A 24,647-nucleotide genomic window follows, 5' to 3' on the forward strand; every position below is an offset into this window, starting at 1 on the left:
GCCAGCACAGAGTCTCCATCCCTGGAGGGGGGCAAAGGACACGTGGATGTGGCACTTGGGGACACGACTGAGGGTGGACAGGGCAGTGCTGGGGGAATGGCTTTGCACCAACCACCACCTTTAAAAGCAACGAGGGTGACAGGACACGCGGAGTCAGAGTCAAACTCTTTATTTCCTTTGAAACGGGGGTTTAAATCCTCGGTTACAAAGTCCAGGCCGGCAGTACAAGCTGGGAGCGCCTCGCCGGCCCCTGACACCGCAGCCCTCCCGGGACACTCGGGATCGTTGGGATTTACAAGGCACTGCAAGAACACACGGAGAGAACAGAAGCCCCGAGGGGTTGAGATCGGTGCTCCAAGAGTCCCGACAAGCACGAGAGCGGCGGCACCCGAGACGCCCACGGAGACACGGGGTGGCTTCACGAGGGACACACGGAGGGCCTGAGTGACGCTGGGAAAGGGTCTGGACAAACACCTCACTCCAAGAGGAGACGGCAAAACCCTTCGGAATTGGGCCAACCCAACCAAAAGTGGGGGATGAAGCAGCCAATTCTGTTTGCTCCCTCTGGCAGGTCCGTGTGTGCGCGTGTGAGCAAACCTGGGGAACTCAGTGCAGTCTCTGAGGAGCGTCCACGGATAAAAATGGGGATTCCCACCAATTCAGGGGTTTCCAGCCCAACTTTTTCACCCTCACATCGGGCAAAATCCATCCCCATCCCCACCATTCTGCTTCCCAAGTGTGAGCCCAGCACGGGACAAGGCACTCCCTGATCATCAAGGTAAACATTTGTGATTTAAGAGGCTGGTGCAATAGAAAACCTGAAGGTGGATTTTGAAGTACCACGGAGTTTTCTGTAAGGGCAGTGAGAAGTTTCATTTCCCATCTCTTAATTCCTATTCATGGGGAGGCATTTCCTTCCCTACTTTGTCTTAAAATAGACTGAGCAGGTCCCAGGTTTCAGTGAACACCTCGAGGAATTAACGACATCCTCAGCTCTGGAGCTTTGGCAGAACATCCCTTTCAGCACATAAGACACTCATCAGACAGGAATACAAGGTTTTTTGTTGATTTTTTTCTTTTTTTATGAAAAAGTGCACTTTATACTGCAAAAAATTAGGGATTCTGGTGCAAAAATAACAAATCCATCTACATCAAGGTGAGTATTTATGGTATCAACAAGGGGGGGGGTTTCCTCCAAGTCAATCAAGTTAGAAAGAGCCTTTGCAACTCTGAAATTCCTATCATTAAAATAAAATTAAGCCATTAAAATATCATTGGGTAAAGTATTAAAGTAAAGGAGACAAGAAGGGTGAAGTTACTTTGGGAAAGGATCTGTACAAATTCCTTGCTGACAATTTCATCTGCCCTGTGGGGTGAAATCTGGAAATCAGAATGAAGAAAAAGCCCCACACAAAATACTTTTTATGCCTAAAGATCCTGATTTTCAGTCAGATTTCAGCCACCACCAACTCCCTCCTGCAGCAGCTCCGTGTCTGAGCCTTGGCTGGAGTGAGAAACCCAGGAGAAATCCAGGAGAAGCTAAAAAAGATCTGGGAGTCACAAGGAATTAAAACCACAACCCCCCACGGCCAGACCGTCATCGCTGCTGCAGCTCCCGTGGGAGTGGGGATTCACCAAATTCCCTCCTTTCCAGGGTTTTCCCATTTTTCGGTTTGAAGAAGCTCCTCCTCTTCCTCCTCCTCCTCCTCCTGCAATTCCTAAAAAAATTCCTAAAAGAATCCACCCGCCAGGGCAGCGAGTCAGAGAATCCCAGGATGGCTGGGGTTGGAAGGGACCTTAAAGACCCCCCAGTTCCAATTCAACTCAGGATTATTTGAGCATCAGAAGAAACTTCGGTGGATTTTAAATTTTTTTTAGACTTTTCCTTCCCAAAACCACCAAGACTGGGAGCCTGTGCTGTCCGAGCAGGCCTGGAAGCTCCTGGGTTTTTATTCCAGTGGAATTCCTGGAATAATCCCCTTTGCCAGCTGCTGAGGCACCGAAAGGTTCAATTTTGCCTGCTTGGGACATATGGGAGGGGGTTGGATGCTACAGCTACACCTGGCCCCAGGTGAGTTCACACACAAAATCCCTTTTCCTACGGGATTTTCCACAGCACAACCCCTGTGGAGGTGATAATGAACTCATCCCTGGCTCAAGGGATGCTTTCCTGCCGTGGGCATCACCATCCCCGTGGCTCCAAGGAAGCATCGATCCCAAATTTATCCCAAAGCAGAGCGACTTTTTAGGGTTTGTTTTTTTGTTTTTTATGATGTCTCCAACTCTGCCAGCCCCAGCCAGGCCCCTCCTGGAATGAAGCTCAGCAGCTCTCGGCTGCAGTCTCATGTCACAACCACACTCCACACCTCGAACCCTCTTCCCGACCTTTCCATCCTTTCCCACCTCTCCCACTGTTTGGGAGGTTGGGGAATGCTCCAGGTAAGGGGAACTGCTCTGCAGGAGCCCACAGACTCTGCTGTTCTCCCCCCAAAAATTCCAAACAGCACCAGGTGAGCACCCTTCAGCCCCACCACAGAATCCCTCAGGTTGGGAGAGATCCCTCAGGATCATCAAATCCCACAGGAATCCTTGAGGTCAAGAGCCTTCCAAGCTCCCAGCTCCTTTTTCCTGGGGTTATGAAGCAGATTCCCAAGTTTAATTCACCTCCCGACAGCAGCAGCACCAAATCGAGACATTTATGAGTCTCTGGAGCTCCTCAAAATCCTCTGCAGCACTTTAGGACTGGAACAATTAAACTGTCATCCCAAACACTCCCCCACACGTGGGCCAGACCCTGCTCCAGGCAGATAAATGACACCAGACCCGATCCAGCAGAACCTCCCTAATCCTCTCTTCCACACCAAAAATCCTCAGCCCCGTCTCCCCCTGAACCTTTATCCCCAGAGACAATTTTGCAGTCACGGCATCCTAAAATGTCCCGGGTTTTTTATGTTTTCCCACACTGCAGGCACAGGAACGAACACTCCACCTGAACCTCCTACACTTGTACTCACTGGCACAAAGGTTTTGGGCAACAGGTCTCCCAGTCAGTGCAAATTAGCAAATCCTATTAATGGATGATGTGGAAAGGGAACAGGATTTAGCAAAACATCAGCTTTTTGAAGCTCTGCATCAGTTTGGTGTCCTAGTCCCCCAAAAAAATATGGATCTGTAGGAAAAGCTTTGTGAATTGAACGAAAAGCTTTAAAAAAAACCCCAAAAACCCAACCCCAAAGTATTTAATTTAGGTCATATTAAATAAAATTAGTTTAATGCCGTTTTTCCCAAGCTGGGCTACAGGAAATTTCTCTACCACCAAGACACCTTTTACAAACATAGCCTCAGGACTAATTCCCCAAAACCCCTCTTCCCCAAAAAAGAGGATAAAATAAATTATGTTTTCTAAGGAACTGATCACGTGGAGCTTCCCAAAAGCAGACTGGGAGGAAAAGCACAGCTCGAAGCAACGCCCAAAGTATTCCTAAAAAAATGGGACTTTTCACGCTGACACACCCAAGGCCAAGCACTGCAGCCCTCAAACTCCAGCAGGCACGGAAATTGGCTCCGGATTTTCCCCTGGAACAGCAGAGAGCACCCAGGCAAGGAATATTTTTAGGTGCTGAACAGGATATAACTCCCCAGGCTGAACAAACCCGCGTGGGAAACGCTCTGCCCACGGAACTGCTGCTGTCTGTGCTCCCTGCTGATGGAGCCGGAGCCACCAGCCACATCCAGGGGGATCTCTGAGGCTCCAGAGGCTGCAGAGACAGGGATGGACAGGGAATATCTCACTTGGAGACGCCGATCCCTCGCGGAGCCCACCGGGGTCCTGCTCCAACCCCTCTGTGGGTCCCACCAGCTCTTCCCACCCCTGCTGAGATTCCACACTGGGAATTTTTTGGGTGTGGCCTCACCAATCTGTTGATTTCCCACTTCCATTTCATCCACAGCTACATCACAGGTGAATTAATCAGCTTTCCTGGGAATTGCTCCATCACCAAACCCCGCGGGACACGCGGATATTCCTCTTCCCCAAGTTTAGCAGCTACGAAACACGCAGGACAGAAACTTCCAACCAGCAAAGGAACAATCCTATGGGATAAGGAGCTCAACTAATCACAAAGAAAACCCCAAACCTGTGTCAAAGCACGAAGATTTCAACAAAATATTAAATAGAATAAATTACTAATCAGGAAATCTGACAAGTGCTACCTCGGATTCGATGGGAACAACAATGTTTCACTCGAAGGCAAATTCCTCTGAGCAGGAAAGCCTGGATAGTGAACAGAGAAGGAATTTCCTTGGGTCTATCCAAAAAAATCTTCCTGCTCAGGTGCCCTCAGCAGAGTGCTAGCAGCTGCAAAGTCTTTGTCCTGCCTCAAGGGTTGCCAGGAGTGGTTTTGTCCTTTGCCACCAGACTTCTCCTGGCAAGCTCGGGGCAGCTCTCACTGAGAGTTACAATAGCAGAGCCAGTCAGCACCAGAGAAATTCAAATCGTGGGGTTTAAAAACCTTTCAGAATGTTGGTTTCATATATATTTTTATATATATATATATGTATCTGTAAAAGCATCCATTCCAACCACAGACTTCTTCACTCAAGCAGCCTCCCCACGAGACCTCAGCCACCGGTTTTGTGTCTGCTCCTGCCCCAGCTTCAGCTGGGTTTTGTCAGAATCTCAAAATTTGCCAGCAAATCTCCACGCACGACCAGCACCACCCACCTGCTGAGACCCTGAGTGCACCCTTCCCCAGAAGAACTCCTGGGGAAGCTCCCACGAGCAGCAGCCCTTCTGCACCCTCCCACTGGGAGAGGGACACCAAGGAAAGAGCCCGGAATCCTCACTCTAAGCAAAATTCCTTGATTTCAAATCACTGCCTCTGGCTTCCAGGCGGTGGGATTGGGCTGAAGGGCTGACATTTGATTTGGCAGGATGTCTTCCCGTCTGCCTTTTTATGCCTCCACTCAGTCGAGGCGGAATTGGGATCTCAGTTAAACATTACTCTCCTAACCTGGAACGAGAGGGAAAATTTGCAGCTAAGGGAGTTATAAATTACTCAACCTTCACCTTAAAAACAACAGCGAGCACCAAGAGCCCAGGATAAAGATCTCCCGTGGGGAAAGTGGCCCTCAGCAAAGCTCTTTATCCACTAATGATTGGTTTTAGACACACTTGAACCGAGGTGTTTGGTACAGGAGGTACATGGTTGACTTGAGGGAGGGAGAGGCAGGAAAAAGACATTTGGAAAGATTTAGGAGTCAGGCTCCAAGAAAAAAAAACTCCAGCTGGACTTGGGTTCCAAAAGGAACCCCAGACACACCCCTTCTACTGCAGCTACAGAGACCCTATGGATGTCTGGAGGACGTGGGGTGAAGAATCAGTGCCTAAAACCATTTTCCATTTCAGCAAAGCAATCTCAGGCTCCTCATCCCCACCAAACTCTGCTTCCCAGGAGAATCCCACACCATCCCAACTCCTTCCCGTTGTCCTTCCATATTATCACCTCGAGTTTGGGTCGACGGGGAAAAACAAACCCAAAACCAACTGAAAGCAAACCTTTCAACTCAAGAATTAGTCATGAGAGAGGACTGGGTGAGCAACGCCCTGCAGCTGAAGGCCAAATCCAGGTGAGGAACTTCCCATGGGATCCAGCAGGTGAGGATCCATTCATTCCCTGGAAGCTCCCAGCACACTCCCTTCAGGAATGAGGAGCTGCAGGTGTTTTAGAGAAGAGACTTCGAATCCTTTGTTGCTTGGGCTGAAATTCACAGACTCGACAGAAAAAAAAGTTAATTTCTAGAAGTGGAATTTGTGGAATTTTCCTTTTTTTTTTCTTTTTCTTTTTTTTTTTTTTCCCCCTTGAAGTCTCCAATTCTGGATCCGGAACCGTTTTTTTGTTTTGTTCTGTTTTGTTTTTTTTTCCCCCCCCAAATACTTCGGCAGCAGGGAAAATTTTGGAAGTGCAATACTAGGAGAGCTCCTGGCCAGGCTCAGTGTTCATGTTGACAATTGATTTTGTCTTCAGAATGCTCCAAAACATCCAGCATTTCCTCTATGATGGCCTGCAGGGCCCGGCCCAGCTGTTCTGCAGAGTAAGGTTTTCCCAGAGGAGGCACATGGACGAACGCCGACCTCCCACGGCTCTGGTACAAGGAGGTGTAGTAGGTGAAGTCACAGAGGTACCTGGAACACAAAAACAGAGATTATTCAGCAAAAAAAAAACCCCAAAAATAAGGGATAAACACGGATAAAGCGAGCCGTAGGTTCCCATCGTTCAGCGTCGCCCTGGGATTTCGGGGAGTGACGTGGAACGTAAGGCAGCAGTTGTGAGTCTGGGGTTGTTCTAATTAAATTTAGGATGAAAAATGTGGATGTCTTTCTTTTTTTTTGTTCTCCTGGCCACTGAAAACCAGGTGGTGCTGCCAGCCCTGAGAAGTGAAAGGTGTGGGAGGCTTCAAAGGCCACGTGGATGTGGCACTCCGGGACATGGGGTGGCCTTGGCAGTGCTGGGGAATGGCTGGACCCGATGATCTGAGAGGGCTTTTGCAACCTCAGTGATTCCATGGGAAGGGTACGGGGTGTAGGGGCTGTCCCTGGAACTCTGGCAGTGTCCAAGGACAGCTTGGATGGGGCTTGGAGCAGCCTGGGATAGTGGCAGGTGTCTCTGCCCGTGGCAGGGGGTGGGATGGGATGGGCTTTAAGCTCCTTCCAACCCAAACCAGTCTGGGATTCCCTGATTCCATGAACAGGGTGACAAGACGGTGTTAAGATGTCACCAGGCTTCCAGTCCCTAAGGGGCTCCAAGGGAGCTGGAGAGGGACTTTGGACAAGGGATGGAGGGGCAGGACACAGGGAATGGCTTCCCACTGCCAGAGGGCAGGGATGGACGGGATATTGGGAAGCAATTCCTGGCTGGGAGGGTGGGGAGGGTTTGGGACAGAATTCCCAGAGCAGCTGTGGCTGCCCCTGGATCCCTGGCAGTGCCCAAGGCCGGGTTGGACGGGGCTTGCAGCACCCTGGCATACAACTGGCAGACCTTTAAGGTCCCTCCCAACCCAAGCCATTCCAGGATTCCCTGACCCCACGTGCCCAGGGATCACCTGCCGGCGTCCTTGGAGATGGTGACGGTGACATCCAGCCCCAGCGCCGAGACCCTCTTGCACACGGTGTCCATGTCGATGATGGAGTCGATGCACTCGGGGCCGCCCTCCACGCAGCACTGCGAGCCCGGGCAGAAGCGACAGTTGTCCAGCCCCTTGTAGCCCACGTTGTGGCCACACTTCTCCAGGGTGACAGTGGTGGCCATGCCCGAAACCCCCACGTGGACCACCAGCTGCCGGGGAAAAGGGACGGGTTAGAGAGTGGGAGATCCGCATGGGACCCTTGCAGCTCGGGGTATCCGTGTTATCTCTGGCGTCTGTGCCTGCTCTGCCACTCTGTTCCCTTGTCCAAACTCTCAGTCCAGCTCCCTTCAGGCACCGAAAGCCTGGTGACACCTTACCACCACCCTGCCACGGAATCCTGTGCCTTTAGGGACTGGACGTGGCACTCAGTGGTGAGCAGTCAAAGGCTGGACTCGAGGCTCTTGGATCATTTTCCAGCCTAAATGACTCTGTGAGATGCTTTGAAGGTCCTCTCCATCCCAAGCCACTCTGGGCTTCCATGATTCCATTCCCAGTGAACCATGGAGGTGTTACAGGGGTTCTCCCGTGAGTATCAGAGGAACGAGGCATTTTTATCATGGGTTCTGCACAGCACAACTCTTCTCATTCCCCCCCCCCTCGACCTAAATTGTGATTTAATCAGGGTAAAAAGGAACGTTGGCACCTTCACAGCTGCTGGAGGAGCCCAGGTGGCACAGACAAACCACGAGCTGTCTAGACAGCCCTCTGCTGTGGCCCCTTCACACCCACTGCTCTGTGAACTGGAGCACTCCGAGCTGTAAAATCCTACAAATTCACATGTTCTCACCACAAAACAGGAAAAGATCCAGCCAGGGACTACCAGGCTGAAGGAATCATTAAAAGGGAGACTTCACATGCTGCCCACTGCAGATTCCGACCCTTTGCTGGGTGGTTTTTTCTCCTCCCTTTGCTCACTCACCTGGGGACTGTGCTTCTTCCACAAGGCAGGAATGAGTCTCTGCACGGTCTGGTACTCAACAGGGACCTCGTAGACGTGCAGATCCACGTCATCCCGCAGCCCCAGCTTCTCCAGCTCCTAAAAACACCAGGAAAGCAAAGCCAAGATGGTCAGACACGAGGTGAGCAGAGGATTTACTCCTGGAAGGTTTAATGGCAGAGTGAGGGACTCAAAACCAGTTTACACCAGGTTGTATAACCTTGTAAACAGCACCTGGAGTGAGTTTACAGCAACCACCGTGAAAAAAGCAAACCCATAATGGGAACAACAAAGGCATCTCTCCACCTGTGCTCAGAGTCTCACCCACAGAGCCGTTTGTCTGGCTCTGATGCGTGTGTAACAAAGAAATCAACATTTAACTGACAACAGTTATCAGCAACACCCACACTCCCAAGGAAATCTTGGCTCTGTTATTTATAGAGGGAGAGACTCACAGTCCCTACTTCTTCCAAGGAGTGACAGCGTGGAGAAGGTGGGACTGGAAGGATTTTATCCATCATCCAGGACTGCTGGCCTGGAGAGTAATTTCACATTTATTTCCAGATAAAGAGCTCTCAGGGCTGGGTGACAGCACTGGTGATTCAACTAACCCAGTAAATTATTTCTCCCTCTCTGACATGAAAACATCCCAAATATCCTGGCAATAAACGGAGCCAATTTCCTCCAAACCTTTTCTAACACTAAGTGCCAGTTAAACACCTTGCAAAGACTTTAAAACCAGAGGAAAGGTTGTTTGTTTGGGGTTTTTTTCTCCCCAGTATTCCTGACTGGAAAGCACTGTTTGATCCCAAAACTGGGAGCTCCCCCTTACACACAGCCCATGGTTTTGGCTCTGCTTTGGTCTCTCCAGTCCCACCAGTAAGGCTTTAGCTCATCTGGTACTTCAGCAGTGAAACCTCTCAGAGCCATCAACCCAAAACTTCCAGGAACTCAAGGATAGTCTGAAACCTCTGAAAAAAAAAGGGTTTTTAAACAAAACCATCAGTTGAGCCCAAACTTTGGAGCCAGGTGACACCAGGAAGTGTTTTTCCAGTGGGAGAAGAGACCTTGGCCATCATGTTGAAGGAATTCCTGGGGCATCTAAGTGGGATCAAGCTTTCCTCTTGTCACCAAACACCAAAAGTAGCTGTTCTTACGGATCTGAGGTAAGAGCCATCAAACTACCAAAGGACATTTCCAAACACCCCAGAAAAAACTAAGTTACCTCTGTCCCACGTTTGGATTTGGTGATCAGAGCTGCTCTTTGAAGCAATTCTCAGGCTTTATTTTCCTCCTTGCAAGCTTCAGGCCAAGCAGTGCAGATCAGCTGTTTCCACTCTCAAAACTTGTATTGCCCCAGGTTAAAAATTAAAAATTAAAGCCACTTGAGAGGAGAAGACAAGCTGAGGTTTTAGGCCTCCACACAAACGTGAGCAGTGTCTTGCTTTCATTTTTCTGTGTTTTTATCAGCATGAGTGGTTTTCCACTGAGAATAAAAACACCTTTTACACTTGTAGGGCCAAACCACGGCCATGTAACAGGATTTTAGAGAACTAAAACAGCCAGAAAGGCAAGAGTGAGACTTTCCCAGAGCAGCAGATATGAGCAACAATGATAAATCACTGGCTCTGGCTCCCAGGGCAAGGCTGATATTAAAGCCTTGCTGTATTGATTAGTGTCTGGCACACTCAGACATTCATTACCAGAGATGGATGCAAGGGATGGTTCATCACAGCTCCTTTACACAAACCTGCCTTCAAAACCTCCCCTGCTTTACGTGGAGTCCTAATAAAGCGAAGGAGTTTACAAATGAGAGTATTCAAACAGCAGTCAGGCTCTTCAGGAGGAGGATAAACACTCTTTAGGAGTGTTAATTGGCTGAGATTCATCACCGCTTCTCTAACGAGAAGTGATGCTCCTGAAGATGAAGGATTAGGAAGGAAACAGCTCCTAGAGATGGATTTGACAGCGGGAAGTTTTGCTGGATGAAAAAAGAAACCTCCCCAGTGACAACCACCTCCTCCAGCCACTTAAACCTTAACTTTACCAAGCCACAACTTTCTCTTAACCAAGCTCTGCGCTCCATAATGAAGATGTTTGTAACCCACCACCCCCCCAGCCCCACAACTTCTCCCCCCCAGCCCTGTCTACCTGACAAACACAGCCCACTGAACATGTGTGACCGATTCCCTGACCCCTCCACAATGGTGCTCTTTGTGAGCCTCTAATATCCTTATCAGGTCTGTCTAGACACCCTGACAGCAATTGTCCTTCCTAATGTCAAAATGCACTCTGACCTTTCTCCTCCTCCTCCTCCTCCTCCTCGGCCAGAAGCACTCTGGGGGGATGAAGGAGCCCAGCAGCTTCACAGTCCACAGGTCACACCTGTGCCCACACCTAAGTCACAGCAGGGAGGGCAGGAAACGCGCTGAGAAAAGCCCATTTGAGTAATTTCTTCTTGGAAGTCCCTCCCCAGCAAAAAATCTTTGGTAAAAAAAGAAATCCTGAACTGAAATACTGAAACGATGAAAACACAAAACTGCAAACCCACGTCAACACGGAGTATTTTTGCTGTGAGCCTTGAAATAAAGCAGAAAGGAGTTATTCTTCCCTCTGAATTCATAGGAAAGCTCTCCCCCGTGAGTAAAAGCCCAAACATTTCACTGGGTTTTTCTGGATGCAATTTGGAAACGTTTCATTTCAGCAGCATTATTAGATTGCTGCTGCCACTATTTAAGGTACCCATGTGTAAAAATCAGTCAGCTTGCAAAACCAGACAGAAATTCACTGCAGTTCCAGGGAAAACTCACACCGTGTGTCCGTGTTCTGCGGGAGAACCCAAATAAAACCAGGGGAGAAAACAAAAAAAAACACCAAGAAGTGAATTTTATCCTCGGGATGCGGCATAATAAAAGATGCAATAAACCAGAACTAGCTTAGCCCTAGAGCTAGGAAGGATTTCCAAAGATTGTTTAATTGATTTTTCTTCTATTAAAATGCAGATCACACCGTCTGGGATTCGGGAACTCAGACACGCCTTTGTGTCCACTCCGCTCCATGAAGTCCCCGTCTGAAACTTGCACAATGCCCACCTCGCCTGGGCTCAAAGACATGCTGTTCCTTTTTGTCTGGGCCTCTGGGGGCTGAGACAGGGGAAGGAAAGGCAAATCCTCCCCGCTGCCTCCGAGCTGACGTTTTCAGTCACAATAATCCGCCAGCCACCGAACAGGACCCGGATCCTCCAGCGCGGCTCGGGTTTGTACTCAAAACACCCCCAGCTCTGAGTTTTGTCCACTCAAAACATCCCCCAAGCCCCTAAAACTGGATTTTAAATGGAGATGATGACTTCATCCACCAGCCACACAGCTGAGCAGCCACCAGTGCCTCGAGCTGCCGGGCTGAAGGAGCTGCTTCTCTTTGGGTTTGTTTTTATTTTCTTAAGCAACATCACAACACCCACCACTCCTCCTGCTGCAAAAACACCCTTTTGTCTGTCTCCTCTAAAATAAAAGCAGCTATTTACAATAGCTGACACTACACCAGCAAGAACAAACCAAATACAGGAGCCTCACTTCTGATTTTTAGGAATGTCCTGTATTTTCCTCTCCCCCTCAATCCACGACCTGCATATTCCTCCAAAGTGACCCAAAGTTAAACATATTCATTCCCAAAAAGCCCTGGGAGGCAAAGGTTTTGTCTTCTCCTACCAGCCAACACATTAGACAGCTGGACATCAGTTGGCTGTAATTGATTAGATTTTGTGATTTAATTTAAAAGCATTCGAAAGAAGATATTAATCTCAGAGCTCTGAAGGGGAAAGAGACGTGTTGGGGAGAAAAATAGATTTAATTCCCTGGGCAAGTGTACTAAAAGGTACTGTGGAATTCCCAGTAGCTTTGCCACAAACCCCATCCAGAAGTGACAAAGAAGGAAGAAGTGGGACAATGTGGCAGCACCATCCCCGTAAAAAGTGTTTTTACAGAAAAAAACCCCCTTAATTCCATTGGAAAGAGCTTGATCCCTTCTTCTTGCCTCATTTGTGGAGTATCAGCCTCACACAGATGAACTCCTGGGCACAGGGTGGGGTTTTTGGGGTGTCCTGTGCAGGGCCAGGAGTTGGACTGGATGATCCTTGTAGGTCCCTTAGGATTTTCCAGGATTTTAGGAACGTGCTCAGGCAGACGCAGAGCTACAAGTGGCATGGATTTGTTCGAGCAGGGAGGACCTGCAGGAAAAGCATTTCCCCAGAAACTCTCCTGTCCCATCAGCCAAGCAGAGAGGGCCGACTCAGGGGGAGGAAAGAGGCAGCTCTGCCTTGGAATCAGATTCCTGACACTCAGGCAACTCCACAAAACCACTGGCTGGGAGTCTCCTCTTGGGGATGAGACTCAGTTTAAAGGTGAAGCAACTGGCCCAGCTTCAAGTTAGAACTGAGAGAAAAAAACATCCAAATTCCTCTGGGTTGGTCGGTTGGTTTGTTTATTTTGAATTCTCCAGGGCAGAGGAAGATTCCAAGCTCCCTGCCCCACTTAAAATCATCCAAAGCTAGGAACTCCTTGCTTGCCTCAGCTACATTAACTCAATCTCATTAAACTCCACCAGCTAAGGGATTGTTTCCTGAGCAGGGAATCAAACATTATCCAGCTGACCATCTGGATATCTGCAGTGAGCTCGGTTAATAAACTCGGGAAGAAGTTGTAAGTTTTAAAAAAAAGAGCTGAAACCCCGAATTTGTGGGGATTTGTGCTCTATTTTGACTTCCTAAGAGGAAAATTCAGGGGTTACCTGCACTGCAATCCAGCTGGCGTTCACAGCGTGTTCTCCAAACGGCCCAAACCCTGTAAGAGAAGAAAAATTCACAGACTTGACTCAACTTCAAGTTGCAAAGAAGTTTGGGCTTTCCTGGTTTAGTTCTCCTGAAAAAAACCCCCCACTTCTACCACTCAATCCTTATTTCTTGACATCCGAGTATCAAACAAGACACCTGCACTGGAATATTTCAACTACAATGAAGGAAAACAATAATTTGCTTGAAAAGAAACTTATTTTTTCCTTGGGGAGAAGATTTTTTTTCCTTCCTGCCCAGGTTAGAAAAACTTGTCACTAACAGCTAACTTGCCCGATGTCACAGAATTAGAACCATGATTGGATTTTCTATTCCTGATTGCTTTAGCCTGTAGCAGATGCTTCCACAAGCCTGCCTCAAATAGTTCCTTCTCCGCTCAGGGTCTTCCCCAAGATCTTCGTTAGCATTAATTACACCTCACAAGGAAATAAACAGAGCTGGTGACAACCCCCCCACGCCATAGCAAAGGCTACCGAGGCTTTATCAAAAATACTTCCTTCAGCACCTCTAAATCCCTAATGAATAACTTGGGAGTTAACTGGTAATCCATAACATCTTTTTTTTTTTTCCCTGAGCAAGCACACAAAGGTTGGGCAATTTATCTGGGCGTAACGTCGATATGCTTTAATTTAAAATGTCAGCGTTGCCCTCCGAGCCTCCTGCAATTAGGAGACATAAATTCTGCCCAGCCCCTGAAAGGATCCGAGAGGGACCACAAATATCAGATGACACCTTAATGGAAATGTTGTGTTTGCCCTCCCCAGCCAGGCTGAGGTGATGCTGCACAGGAGGAATTTCCCAAGCGTGGGCTCGTCCACGCCCGTGGATCTCAACCCAGCGCTGCCGCCACGCCAAAATAAATATTCCCACAAAACCCAAAATGTTGGGGGTGTTTTCCTGCGAGCAGAACTGCAGGGGTGTGAGACAATCTATGACAGGGGAACGAGGCAAATTAATGCCTTTCCAGCCGCTTCTGCAAGTCCCACACGGCTCTCTGGAAGCAAACCTGCTAAGTTTAATTCCTAAATAAAGCGTGATAATCCTATAAAAGAACTGAAATCCACGTTTTAACAACCCAGCCACGGAAAGGCTGAAATTCTACAGGTGCCCAGGCACAGGGCATGATTCCCTTGCTCTGAATCCCAAGGCAAACTGGCACAAACACAGCTGGGGTTATCGCTGCTCTGACTCATCTCCTGCCCGGATCCCTCGTGTTATCCCTTCCCGGGAACATAAGGAACTTTGTCGGCAGCACCCGACCCCACGGAGAGCAGCACATCCACCACGGGGCCCTCCAAGGCTCATTAGCAGTAAACCAGCTGCAGGGATCGTGATGGGATTATCTCCTTAACGAGTTCTAAAAAAGAAATTGTGCACAAATAACGCTTATCCTCGGCCAGCACAGGCTGGGAACCCAATGGGAACACGACACCATCCCCGGTTTTAAACGAAATTCAGCGTGACATCGATGACATTATCAAACAGGGGCAGAGCTGACAAGGCAACCACTGCATTTTGCAACCAGACTTCCCTGGGAGGGAAAAAAAAAAAAAAAAGGGAAAAAAAGAGCGTGGAGGAGCCTCGCGAGCAGCAGAACGTTTCCTGACGCAAGTTTTCTGTTTAGTCACTGCCGAGCGCGGCCGCTCTGCGCTGGATTTGGGGTTGGGAAAGGCAGGATTTGCCACCTGCTCCTTGGCTCCCCACAACTGTTCCCTGGAAAAGGCACTTTTGCCCGCGATTACGGCCGCTCCAGCGCGTCGCCGCCGAGCCCCCGCTATTCAAACGGCCTCAACTTCAGCTGCTGGGGGAGACCTGAATAGTTTCGGCGAGTTCCCCATTTGTCACAGAACGGCCTCACCCACAAATCACCCCGAGCGGCCTTTGTACCCCGGGAAGAGCCTGACAACGCCAGGGCCTCTCGTTCCCTCCGCTCATTCTTCCCCGAGGCGCCGCTGCCGTGCGGAGGGGGTGCTTTGGGGAGCGGCTCCCACACCTTGGCGGCTCAGGGTGGGGTGGTCAGCGGGCAATTCCCCCCTCCCTGTGCCCCAAATTGGGTTTTCTGCTCCTTGGGAGGCTCGGTTCCCTTCTTTCTGCGACTAGCAAACCTTTGGGATGGGGTCAGGGATGGAAAAAGGGGATCTGAGTGCCCACTGGTTGGACAAGTGTTAGGAAAGCTGCAGCAAAGCCCCTCTCCACTGTACCCCCCCCAGCTCCTGACACCCCTGACACACAGCAGACCAGCCCCAAAGCCCCCCAGATTCTGTTCTTCACCCCATTTATCACCCCACACAGGGGACAGCCCCCCCAAACAGCCCCCCGAGGGGACAGTCCCCACTCTCCATTCCCTCAGCCACACTCTGATGGGACAGCAGACCCCCCCTCATCTCAGGGAAGGGGTCCCCCACTTATTCCCCCACGACCTGAGGGAAGGGGTTCCCTCCCCACTGCCCCCTCCAAGCCTTGTGGTGAAGGGATCCCCAAAATTACCCCTCTCCCCCAGATCCCTCACCAGAGAGAAAGGGTCCCCGACCTACCCCCTTCAAGCCCCCCATCACCTCGGGGAGGGGTCTTCCACCTATCCCCGACCCCTTTAGGGCAGGAAAAGCATCCCCAAACCTGCTCTCCCACCAAGCTCCCCACGACAGAGAAGGGGACCCCCACCTACACCCCCAGACCCCTTCACCCCCAGATCTACCCTTCCCTCGAAGCCCCCGCTCACCTCAGGGAAGGGTCCCTCAGACAGCCCTCTCCAATCCCCCCTCAGGGAAGGGGTCCCCCGCCTCGTCCCCCCCCATTTCCCCTCTCACCGCCCCCCCAAAGCCGCCCCGTACCCGTCACCACCACCGCCCGCCGCGGCTTCTCCATCGCGGCTCCGTCCCGTCCCGTCCCGTCCCGTCCCGTCCCGTCCCGTCCCGTCCCGCTGCCGCCGCCGCCCCGCACTGAGCGCGGCCCCGCCCCGCGCCGCCCGCCCCGCCCCGCGCCGCCCGGGCCCGCCGCTTCCGCCGCCGCGGCGGAAGTCCCGCAGCGGGACGGCCTGGAGCCCTTCACCCGTTCTCGTTCACCGGCACCCTCCGTGCGCGGCGCGGCCCGAGGGGCTGCCGCTCGCCCGCCTCAGCGCGGGACCCGCGGGGGGGGTTGGTTAAACAAAACGCTCACCCTGAGCCTCCCGGGCGTTCCCCGCCCGGCTGTGGGGGAGCACGAACCGGGGCCGCGGTACCGGGAGGTCCGGAGCGCGTCTCGTTCCGTCCCGGCGCGTCCCGTCCCGGGCGGTGCCGCCGCAAAGGCGCGGACCGGGCGGCGCGGTGCGGCCAGGCCGTGATCCGCGCTCTGATTGGCTGCGGCGGGACCGCGCCGCGCTCTGATTGGCTGCGGCCGGACCGCGCCGCGCTCTGATTGGCCCCGCGCGGAGCCGGGGGCGGTTTGAGCGGCAGCGCCCGGCGCGGCGGCGGCTCCCGGTCCGGCACGATGGTGAGCGGCGGCACCGGGGCTGAGAACCGGGAACGGGCTCGGGGGGAGGCTGGAGCGGTGGGGAGGGCCTAGCTCGTCTCTCCCCCCACGCCAGGGATGGCGTGCCCGGTGCCCCGCTTGGTGCTCGGGTCGGTGTCCCGGCCGGTGTCCCGGCCGGTGTCCCGTTGTCGGTCGGTGCCTGAGGCCTCTCTCCTCTCTTCCCCTCGCAGCTGCCCCTGTCCTTGCTGAAGACGGCGCAGAACCACCCCATGGTGAGTACGGGCCGCGCGGCCCAGCCCCGCTCCCCTCGCCGGTGCCGTGTGAGTGACACCGGGCACGTCCCGGTACCGGGGCTGGGCCGGCGCCCCGTGACTCCTGTTCTCTCGCAGCTGGTGGAGCTGAAGAACGGGGAGACGTACAACGGGCACCTGGTGAGCTGCGACAACTGGATGAACATCAACCTGCGGGAGGTCATCTGCACGTCGCGGGTAAGGCCGGAGCACCGGCACCGGGCACCGGGCAGGGGTCACTCACGGCAGTGTCCACGGGGAGCAGCCGGCACCGGGCAGTGGTCACCCACCCATTGTGTCCACAGGGAACAGCCAGGCCCGGACAGGGGTCACCCAAGGGTTCCCAAGCTCTGTCCCTGCAGCCAGGCTGGCTCTGCTGTAGCTCGCATCGCTCGACCTCTGCCTGAAATGCAAATTTAATCTAATTGTTGGTAATGTCCATAATGAAGGAGCTGCCTTGTGTGTGTGTGCAGGTGACTTTCGGCACAGCACGGGATCAGGGCTGGGGTCCCTCATCCCCCTGGGTGAGGGGCTGGGGGCCACGTGCTGTGATGCTGATCCAGGTTTCCCAAAAATCAGAGCCTTCACCTGTCCCAGGCAGCCTCAAACACCGCAATCCCTTTTATCCCCTGCCTGTCTCTCCCCTCTCCACATCCAAGTGAGGTTCACCCACTGAGGCTGTCTGGGACTTTTGCCCTTGGCCAACGGTGCTCCAGGAGATTGGGATCTGTGTTTTGGGCTCTGACCTCCATCATAAATGTCTGGTCTCGTCCCTGTGGGAAGCGCAGACAGATGGAAATCGAGCTGTTGCTGTGCTTTCCCAGCCCTGGAATGTTAGAACTCCACGGGAGAGGCTGGCAGGGATCCTTGTTCTTCCAAAAATCTCTCTGCAAGCCCCCAGTTCCCGTTGTCTCCACGACAGGAGGTTGGAGTGATGTTGGGGCACATCAGTGTGACAGAGGAGATACCCTCAGTGAGGCTTGGGAGGGAATTTTGGGGTGGAACAGGGGGTTTTGGGATCTGTGGCTGCGTCTTGGGTCGTGGTGGGACAAGGAGCCACTGTTGAATTTAGCAGGAGGTGGAGTGAGAGGAGGTGACAGCAAAGCCTTACCCAGGACACAGGTGGTGCTGCCCTTCTCCTTGGGAATTTGCCTCCGAAGGCTCTGTGCTCTGCCTGGGAAGAGCAGCAGCTCAGGTTTTGTTCCCTCTGGGTGATCCGGAATGGTCACCCAGAAGGACGTGGAGCTGTTGGAGCAAGCCCAAGATGCTCAGGAGAGGTGGAGCAGCTCTCCCGTGGGAAAAGGCTGGGAGGGTTGGGATTGCTCTGCCTGGAGAAGCTTTGGGGTCACCTCATTGTGGCCGTCCAGTGGCTGAAGGGGCCGACAGGAAACATGAGGAGAGACTTTGGACAAGGGATGGAGTGACAGGACACAGGGAATGGCTTCCAACTGACCGAGAGGGTAGGGATAGATGGGATATTGGGCAGGAATTCCTCCCTGTGAAGGTGGTGAGGGTTTGGGATGAAATTCCCAGAGAAGCTGTGGCTGCCCCTGGATCCCTGGAAGTGTCCCAAGCCAGGTCGGACGGGGCTTGGAGCACCCTGGGATAGTGGAAGGGGTGGAATTGGACCATCTTTTAGTCCCTCCCAACCCAAACCCCTCCACGATTCCACGATTCTGTGACCTGGCACACAGGAGAGCGGCCTCAGCTGCCTTCGAACGGCCCCAAATCCCGGGTGAACATGGATCTGCTGGGCTGGACTGGTGGGACTGGTGGCACTGGCCACTAGATGGCACGGGACAACGAGCCGGGAGCCGCTTGTTTACTCGGGGGAGGCCGGAACGAGGAAGCGACGGAGTTTGGAGCTCCATCCCTTCCTGCATCCCGAGCCAAGGAGCAGCCAGGCACATCCAAGGCAGGGTGGGGTTTGCCGGGCGTCTGTTGGAAGGGAATTGTTGCTCCTCTGCCTCGTCCTGGGCTTGCCCGTGCAGGCAGAGCTGCCCCAAATAACTCTGGGGTGTGGGGGGGGAAGCGGCTGCTGTATCCCGGGAGAGGAGGAACGGGGTGTGCTGGTTTCACCTCCTCTCCCGGGACACAGCAGGCGCCTCGGCTGCATGAGGATCGCTGGGCTGGAGCCATCCCAGCTGCAGCCAGGCCCTGCCGGAGCCAGGACGAGGCGGGTCCCAGTCCCTCCTCCCAGTTACATCATGGCCAGAGAGTTGTTGTTCAGCTCCGGGTACTCATTGCCACAACCACTCGCTGAAACCCTGCTGGGCTGAGTCCTAGGGAAGCCCATGGCATCCCAGGAAAACCCTGAAACTGCCTTAAAGCAATGCAGGGAGGCGGCTGCTCCGAAACTGGGCACCTGAAGAGTTTTTAATTTTTTTTTTTTTTTTAATAAATATATGATGTGTGAGCTCCTTATTTCCCTCAGCTGCTCTGGAGGCTCACATCCCTCAGCCAGCTGGCTCCAGAGCTGCCTCGCTGCTCCCTCCACACCCCCCAGAGGAGTGAAGCAGTGGGGTGACTCCCAGCTGGAGAAGAATCCCGGCCACAGCTGCGTTTTTCTTACCAGAAATGGTTGTTCACCACAATTTTAACTCGTGTCTCCTGTCCCACTTTCAATTCCCTTCTCGTACGAAGAAGGGAAGAAGAAGGGGCCTCGTTTCCTCACCCTCTTCTTCTGACATTTTCTGCCAGTGTTTGAGGTAGCTGTGGAACAAATTGAAACCTCAGTTGTCTGTGGAGCTGGGTGTTTTTGGGGAGTTAAACCCACCCTTTTCCACAACTGGTTACAGATAATGCTCCCAGCAGAGACTGCTGGAGCTCTCGCCCTCTCCAGAAACACTCAGATGCCTTAAAAGTGACCCAAAACCACCAGGTTTTGCTCGTGGCCTCACGTGTTGCTCCCCAACAGGACGGGGACAAGTTCTGGAGGATGCCAGAGTGCTACATCCGCGGCAGCACCATCAAATACCTGCGGATCCCCGACGAAATCATTGACATGGTGAAGGAGGAGGTGGTGTCCAAGGGCAGAGGCCGTGGTGGGATGCAGCAGCAGAAGCAGCAGAAGGGCCGTGGGGTTGGAGGAGCTGGACGAGGTAAAAATCCTGGTTTTTTATCCCAGCTTGGAAAGGGGGGAGTGGGATCCCTGCCTTTAAAATTTCCCCTCTTGTGCAAGGAACAGCTCCTGCTGCTCTGTTTTAAACCCAGGGCTGTGTCTGGGAGAAGCTGGAGCCGCTCCTGTGCAGGATCCAGTTGAGCGAGCGCATAAGGCAGCCCCTGCCAAGGAACAGGGAGGATTCGTGCCAGGGATGGGCCTCCCTCGTTTCTGGGGTTGGGCAGGAGCTTAAGAGAGTCTGAACTTGACTGTTTCGGCTCCTCCTGGCTCGTTTGGGAGCGTGGCCCTGCAGAACTGTAGCTTAGCAAGCGCGGGGGGGAAAACAAATGGCTGTTCTGGGTGAAAATAGTGCAAACAGACTGGGCTGTGCCCATGGCAGTGAGAGAAAAAAATCATCTTCACCCCCATTAAAATGGGGCTTTGGATTTCCTGACCTGTTGATGTATTTATATTAAAGAAAACCCAACTATCTGAGGGTTTGAGTTCCTCCTGCAACATGAATAATTCATATTTCTGATAAAGGGGAGGTTGCCACTTCAGAAGAAATAGGTCACCAAAACAACCCTTCCCATTTCACGGGGTTAGGTGATCCCAGGGCACTTCAGCTGGGGGATATGCTGCTCCTTTTCCCCAGATTATCCCGCTGGAAGCCTGGGAGCTGCTCCTCTGCTCTCCTGCTCACCCCTAATGCCACGTCTTCGGGATTTGTGGTCACGTCAGAACCCCAGGGCTGCTCTCGGCCCAGGCTTCGCCTGCAGTCGGAGCTTAAAAATCCCGAGTTAAATTTTAGAAGGAGCCCTGGAGACTGGGACAGGGACGTGTGAAGCCTCTCTGGAGAGCTGCCTTAAGGAGCTGCCTGTGCTTTGGCTATGCCATGGCAGGACAGGTGGGATTGACCCGGGGCCATCGGCGCGCGGCGTCCTGCGATTCCCATTCCTTTTCCCCAAATCCCCGCCGTTCCTGCTGCCCCTGGGAGCTCCCAGCACGCAGAAGTGACCTTTCCAAATCTTTATTTTTGTTCCCCTCCTTGCCTTTGCCGTGTCTAGCACAGCAGTTTTGTTAGGTTCCTTGGACAAAGCGCTGTTTTCCCTGCTGTGGCCGTACCCACCTTGTGGGGAGCAGGGCTGGGCTCCGAGGTGGAGCTCCTGCTGCTTCCATGGGCAGCCTCGATTTGCTGATGGAATATTTTCAAGGGAAGCTTTGGCATTTGCTAATTAGCTCAAAGGTTTGGCTCTCCTTACTGAGACACGAAGGGAGGAGGGAGAGGAAAAAAAGAAAAAAAAGCAAAAAAAAAAAAAAAAGAAATAAAGGCAGGACAATTTTGTTGGGAGGCCAGCAGGCAGGAGGGAAGCTGTAATTGTGCTCACAGTTGAAAGGATTATTGTTTCTGACACTGGTAATCCTCTTCCTTTGACTTCTTGCTTGCCAAACTCAGAAGTCGCCAGCCTTTGCCCCAGGAGCAGCCGGAGCATCCCAAGCACTGCAGGGTTGGGAATAATTTATGTTTTCCCTCTGGTTGGGGCACGTCTCCTCCTCTAGAGAAGCTCTTGGGCCCGGTGCTTGGATTGGGTCTCCTTTGGGTTCTGCCTTTTGTGTGGCTCTGCATCCCTTTATCCCTTGGGTGGATTTTTGGGGATAAATCTGAGGGGTGGGCTCAGCAGCTCCCGTGGCAGGGTCTGAGGATGCTCAGCTCTCCATAGCCTCCCAAATCCCTGCTGTCCTGTGCTCAGTGCCCTCTCCAGAGCCAAGGATTGCTCTGTCCAGCTTTTGGGTTGCCCCCACAGCTCTCAGGGGACACGTTACAACCTGGATTTTAAATTTGTCACTTCACTGGTTCCATTTTTTGGGAAGAAACTTCAATTTCCCATGAGATTTACACACCAGGGAGATATTGCTGAACTTGCTGATTGGGGGGGGGGGGGGGGGGGGCGTGAGTTTATGTACCTCTGAAATAAAAGTCTGGGACTGGAAAAGGAGCAGTCCAAAAGTCACATTTCTGCTTCTAAGACCCAAAAATAAGCAAGTTTTGGGGTAAAACACGAATAACTGCAGCTCTGCATCATTGCTGGCTCACAGGGATGCTGTTACCTCTTCCTTTCTGCTCCACAGGTGTGTTCGGTGGCCGTGGCCGAGGAATTCCAGGCAGTGGAAGAGGCCAGCAGGAAAAAAAGCCAGGCAGGCAATCAGCCAAGCAGTGAGATGTCTGCACCCGGGCCGGGGACAGTTTGGGTTTTGTCACCTCAGGGTTGCCACGTGTCCAAAAACGTTCCCTTTCCCACTCTTCCATCAGAGTCAGAGCCCAAATCGTGTTCCTTTGGAAGGCCCTCATGCTTTAATCTGGTGGAGTTTTCACTCCTCGTAGTCAGGAAATCATTGGAAATATTTTTTAAAAATTCATTCACGGTTAAGGACCGAGGTTCTGCCTTCTCCTGAGAGTGAACTTTTCAGGCTCACCGGGTTTAATTTAAAATATTTTCCTGTTCAGAGGTACCAGAAGGAAGGCAAACAAACACTTTCTGGATTGTTTGGATGTGGGGTTTTTTTTTTAATACTTGAAACTCGGGAAACTTGTTTTGTTTGTAACAGATGTGTTTTGGTTTAGAAACGCTGAACTTGAGGATGTTGTTCCTGTACATGAATAGTCCTAAAGGTTTGGGGTTTTTTTAAAACCAACAAACTTTTAAGCTATTGCTTTTCTTCTCCTGGCCAGTGGGTTCTGTTTCTCCAGTGGCTTAAAGGAGAACTTGGGATGGACATTGGCCTTCAAGCCTTGTTCCCAAGGGAGCTTTGTGACAAATGAGCGTTTCCCAATTAGTTCATTGCTAATTTGACTTCAGATTAGAAGTTTCCTTCAAAGGAACAGGGTTTTTTTTCTGTGTGTTTGGTTTGTTTTTTTTTTTTTTTTTTTGCATGAGGCTGGTGTGCCCCTTTTTCCTCATGGGGGATTTTTAAAATTTCTTTTGAAAAGTAACTTGAGTTGATTTACATGGATTTATTTCCCCCCCCCCCAACTTTCAAAACTCTCTCCCTTCTGCTGAGACACCAAGTCCTGAACTCTGACAATATTTCTCAACCTAATTTCTTCCAGTACCTGGTGATTGACCTCACTGGCTGTACCTGTCACTTCCTTCCCCAGCCACCAATTATCCTCCCTTGGGGACACAGGCCAGCGTGTGAACGTGTCCCTCCTGTAGGTTCAGAAAACTCCTGGGAATTCCCAGGTCAGGTGGCTCCAGTCTTCCATCCCATAGGCAAAATGCACCCTCAGAATATCCTGGCTGATCTGAATTCAGCACCTGCACGAGGGCACGGGGGGAAGAAACAGCTCTGGGTGTGCCTCAACCCCCCCTGGATGGAGGAAACAGCTGAATTTGGGGGGGAAAATGGATGTTGTGAGTAGTTTTGAACAGGTTTTGGGTTTGTACAACTGGTTCTCATATCAGAGCCTCTGCCATCACCACTGTACTGAAAAGGAGTGAAGAACATGCTTTTATAGACTTATTTTTTTAATGTTTATAGAACCGGGCGCAGTGGTGAGCGGGAATAAATCTCCAGCCTCTTCCAGCCGCCTCCCTCTGTGTGTCTGTGATGCTGCCGGGCCCTGCCCAACCCAGAACCCCTCCCTGAGCCCTGGAATCAGGGATAAATCCCTAAACATTCAGTTTCCAACACCAGCCACGTGTTCTCCGTGGAGCTGTTCCTTGTTGAGGCCACGACCAGCACTCCGTGCTCATCCCAGGCTTCTCCCAGGGAGCCAGTTCCAGGGAGTGGGGTGATGTGTCCTCCCTGCTGGAAAACTCGTGTGGCATTTTAACAAAGCCCAGGCTGTGTCAGACTTTCCCTTCCCAACCTGCTTCCCTCCCTTTGGATCCCTGCAGCCGCAGAGGCTCCGTGTGCTGTGGCTTCCCTGCTGGAAAGGGAAACACTGCTGGGATTTAAGGTCTGTTCTGGCAGGATAAATCCTGCCTGCAACAATGGGACCTTTGGCTCCAGCTCAGGGTAGAGTCCTCCAGGTGCTCCTTATCTCCTGGCCAAGCTTTGGGGTCAGGTGATGGAGCTCGTTAAGTTCTGCATTTGCTTAATTACACCACGGGCTTTAGCAGCATTCCCTGCCTGCTTCCCCCCTTCCTTTTTCCACCTCTGCAGGAATATTTTTGTCCTTCCTCAGAGGGCAGCTGGGTGGCAGATGGCTGTGTGGAAGGGCATCGATGTAACGCTCGGCTCTCATTTTGGGCTTTTTCTGCCCCAAAAATGGGAGTCTGGGGCCGTCACTGCCCCGTGGCAGGGCAGGGAGGCTGAAAAACGAAAAAAAAAAAAACAAAACAGGGAGGAGCGAGATAAAAGCAACAACCAGAGAGGAGGAAAAAAGGTCTGAGCCTGGCTGCCGGCGTGGGTGGGTGCAGAGCGTGGCAGGGCCAGCGCGTCCCGCACGGAAAGACCCAGCAAAGGCCACCCTGGAAACCCTCCCCGCTGCCCTCCCAGGATATTTCGGTGGCACTTGAGCTGGTGGCAGCCCCGGCAGCCACGGGGCTGTGTCTCTCTGGCCGCCCCACGGTGACTCATAACTCCTGAGCCTCGCCGAGGAGGCAGCACAGGAATAGTTACACACCAGCGACGCGGAGGGAGTGGCTGCCAGAATACTTCAGGGCTGTGCTAAGCAACTAAAAATACACGTCAAACCCTCCTCCTCCTCCTTTTTCCTTTTAAAATCTGTTTTCTTTCTCTCTGGTTTTTTTTTTTCTTGTTGGTTTTTTTTTTTTCTTAATTCTCGTTTTTGATTGTCGGAGGCCCCTGGGGGTTCCTCGGGGACAGGGGCAGGTT

At 52.1% G+C, this 24,647-nt stretch overlaps 2 protein-coding genes across 4 annotated transcripts; one reads left to right on the forward strand and one right to left on the reverse strand.

The window, feature by feature from the left end:
* Positions 1–153: 153 nt before the first annotated feature.
* Positions 154–16,239, reverse strand: PGPEP1 (pyroglutamyl-peptidase I). Of its 2 annotated transcripts, none has more exons than XM_032092535.1 (5): positions 16,125–16,239; positions 12,908–12,960; positions 8,105–8,221; positions 7,102–7,334; positions 154–6,184 (listed from the first exon to the last, which is right to left on the reverse strand). In XM_032092535.1, exons 4-5 carry the CDS (start codon positions 7,305–7,307, stop codon positions 5,992–5,994), a joined length of 399 nt encoding a protein of 132 aa, XP_031948426.1. In that variant the 5' UTR covers positions 7,308–7,334; positions 8,105–8,221; positions 12,908–12,960; positions 16,125–16,239; the 3' UTR covers positions 154–5,991. The 2 variants fall into 2 exon arrangements, with proteins under 2 accessions (XP_031948426.1, XP_031948425.1); XM_032092534.1 differs by lacking the exon at positions 16,125–16,239 and adding an exon at positions 15,800–15,903.
* Positions 16,240–16,267: 28 nt separating this feature from the next.
* On the forward strand, positions 16,268–23,390 carry LSM4 (LSM4 homolog, U6 small nuclear RNA and mRNA degradation associated). 2 transcript variants are annotated; one of them, XM_032092543.1, is made up of 5 exons: positions 16,268–16,436; positions 16,646–16,687; positions 16,805–16,903; positions 19,623–19,806; positions 21,936–23,390. In XM_032092543.1, exons 1-5 carry the CDS (start codon positions 16,434–16,436, stop codon positions 22,022–22,024), a joined length of 417 nt encoding a protein of 138 aa, XP_031948434.1. In that variant the 5' UTR covers positions 16,268–16,433; the 3' UTR covers positions 22,025–23,390. The 2 variants fall into 2 exon arrangements, with proteins under 2 accessions (XP_031948434.1, XP_031948433.1); XM_032092542.1 differs by lacking the exon at positions 21,936–23,390 and having other exon boundaries at positions 19,623–20,282.
* Positions 23,391–24,647: the final 1,257 nt, after the last annotated feature.

The sequence above is a fragment of the Corvus moneduloides genome, chromosome 28 (genome assembly GCF_009650955.1).
Source record: "Corvus moneduloides isolate bCorMon1 chromosome 28, bCorMon1.pri, whole genome shotgun sequence".
Lineage (NCBI taxonomy): Eukaryota > Metazoa > Chordata > Aves > Passeriformes > Corvidae > Corvus > Corvus moneduloides.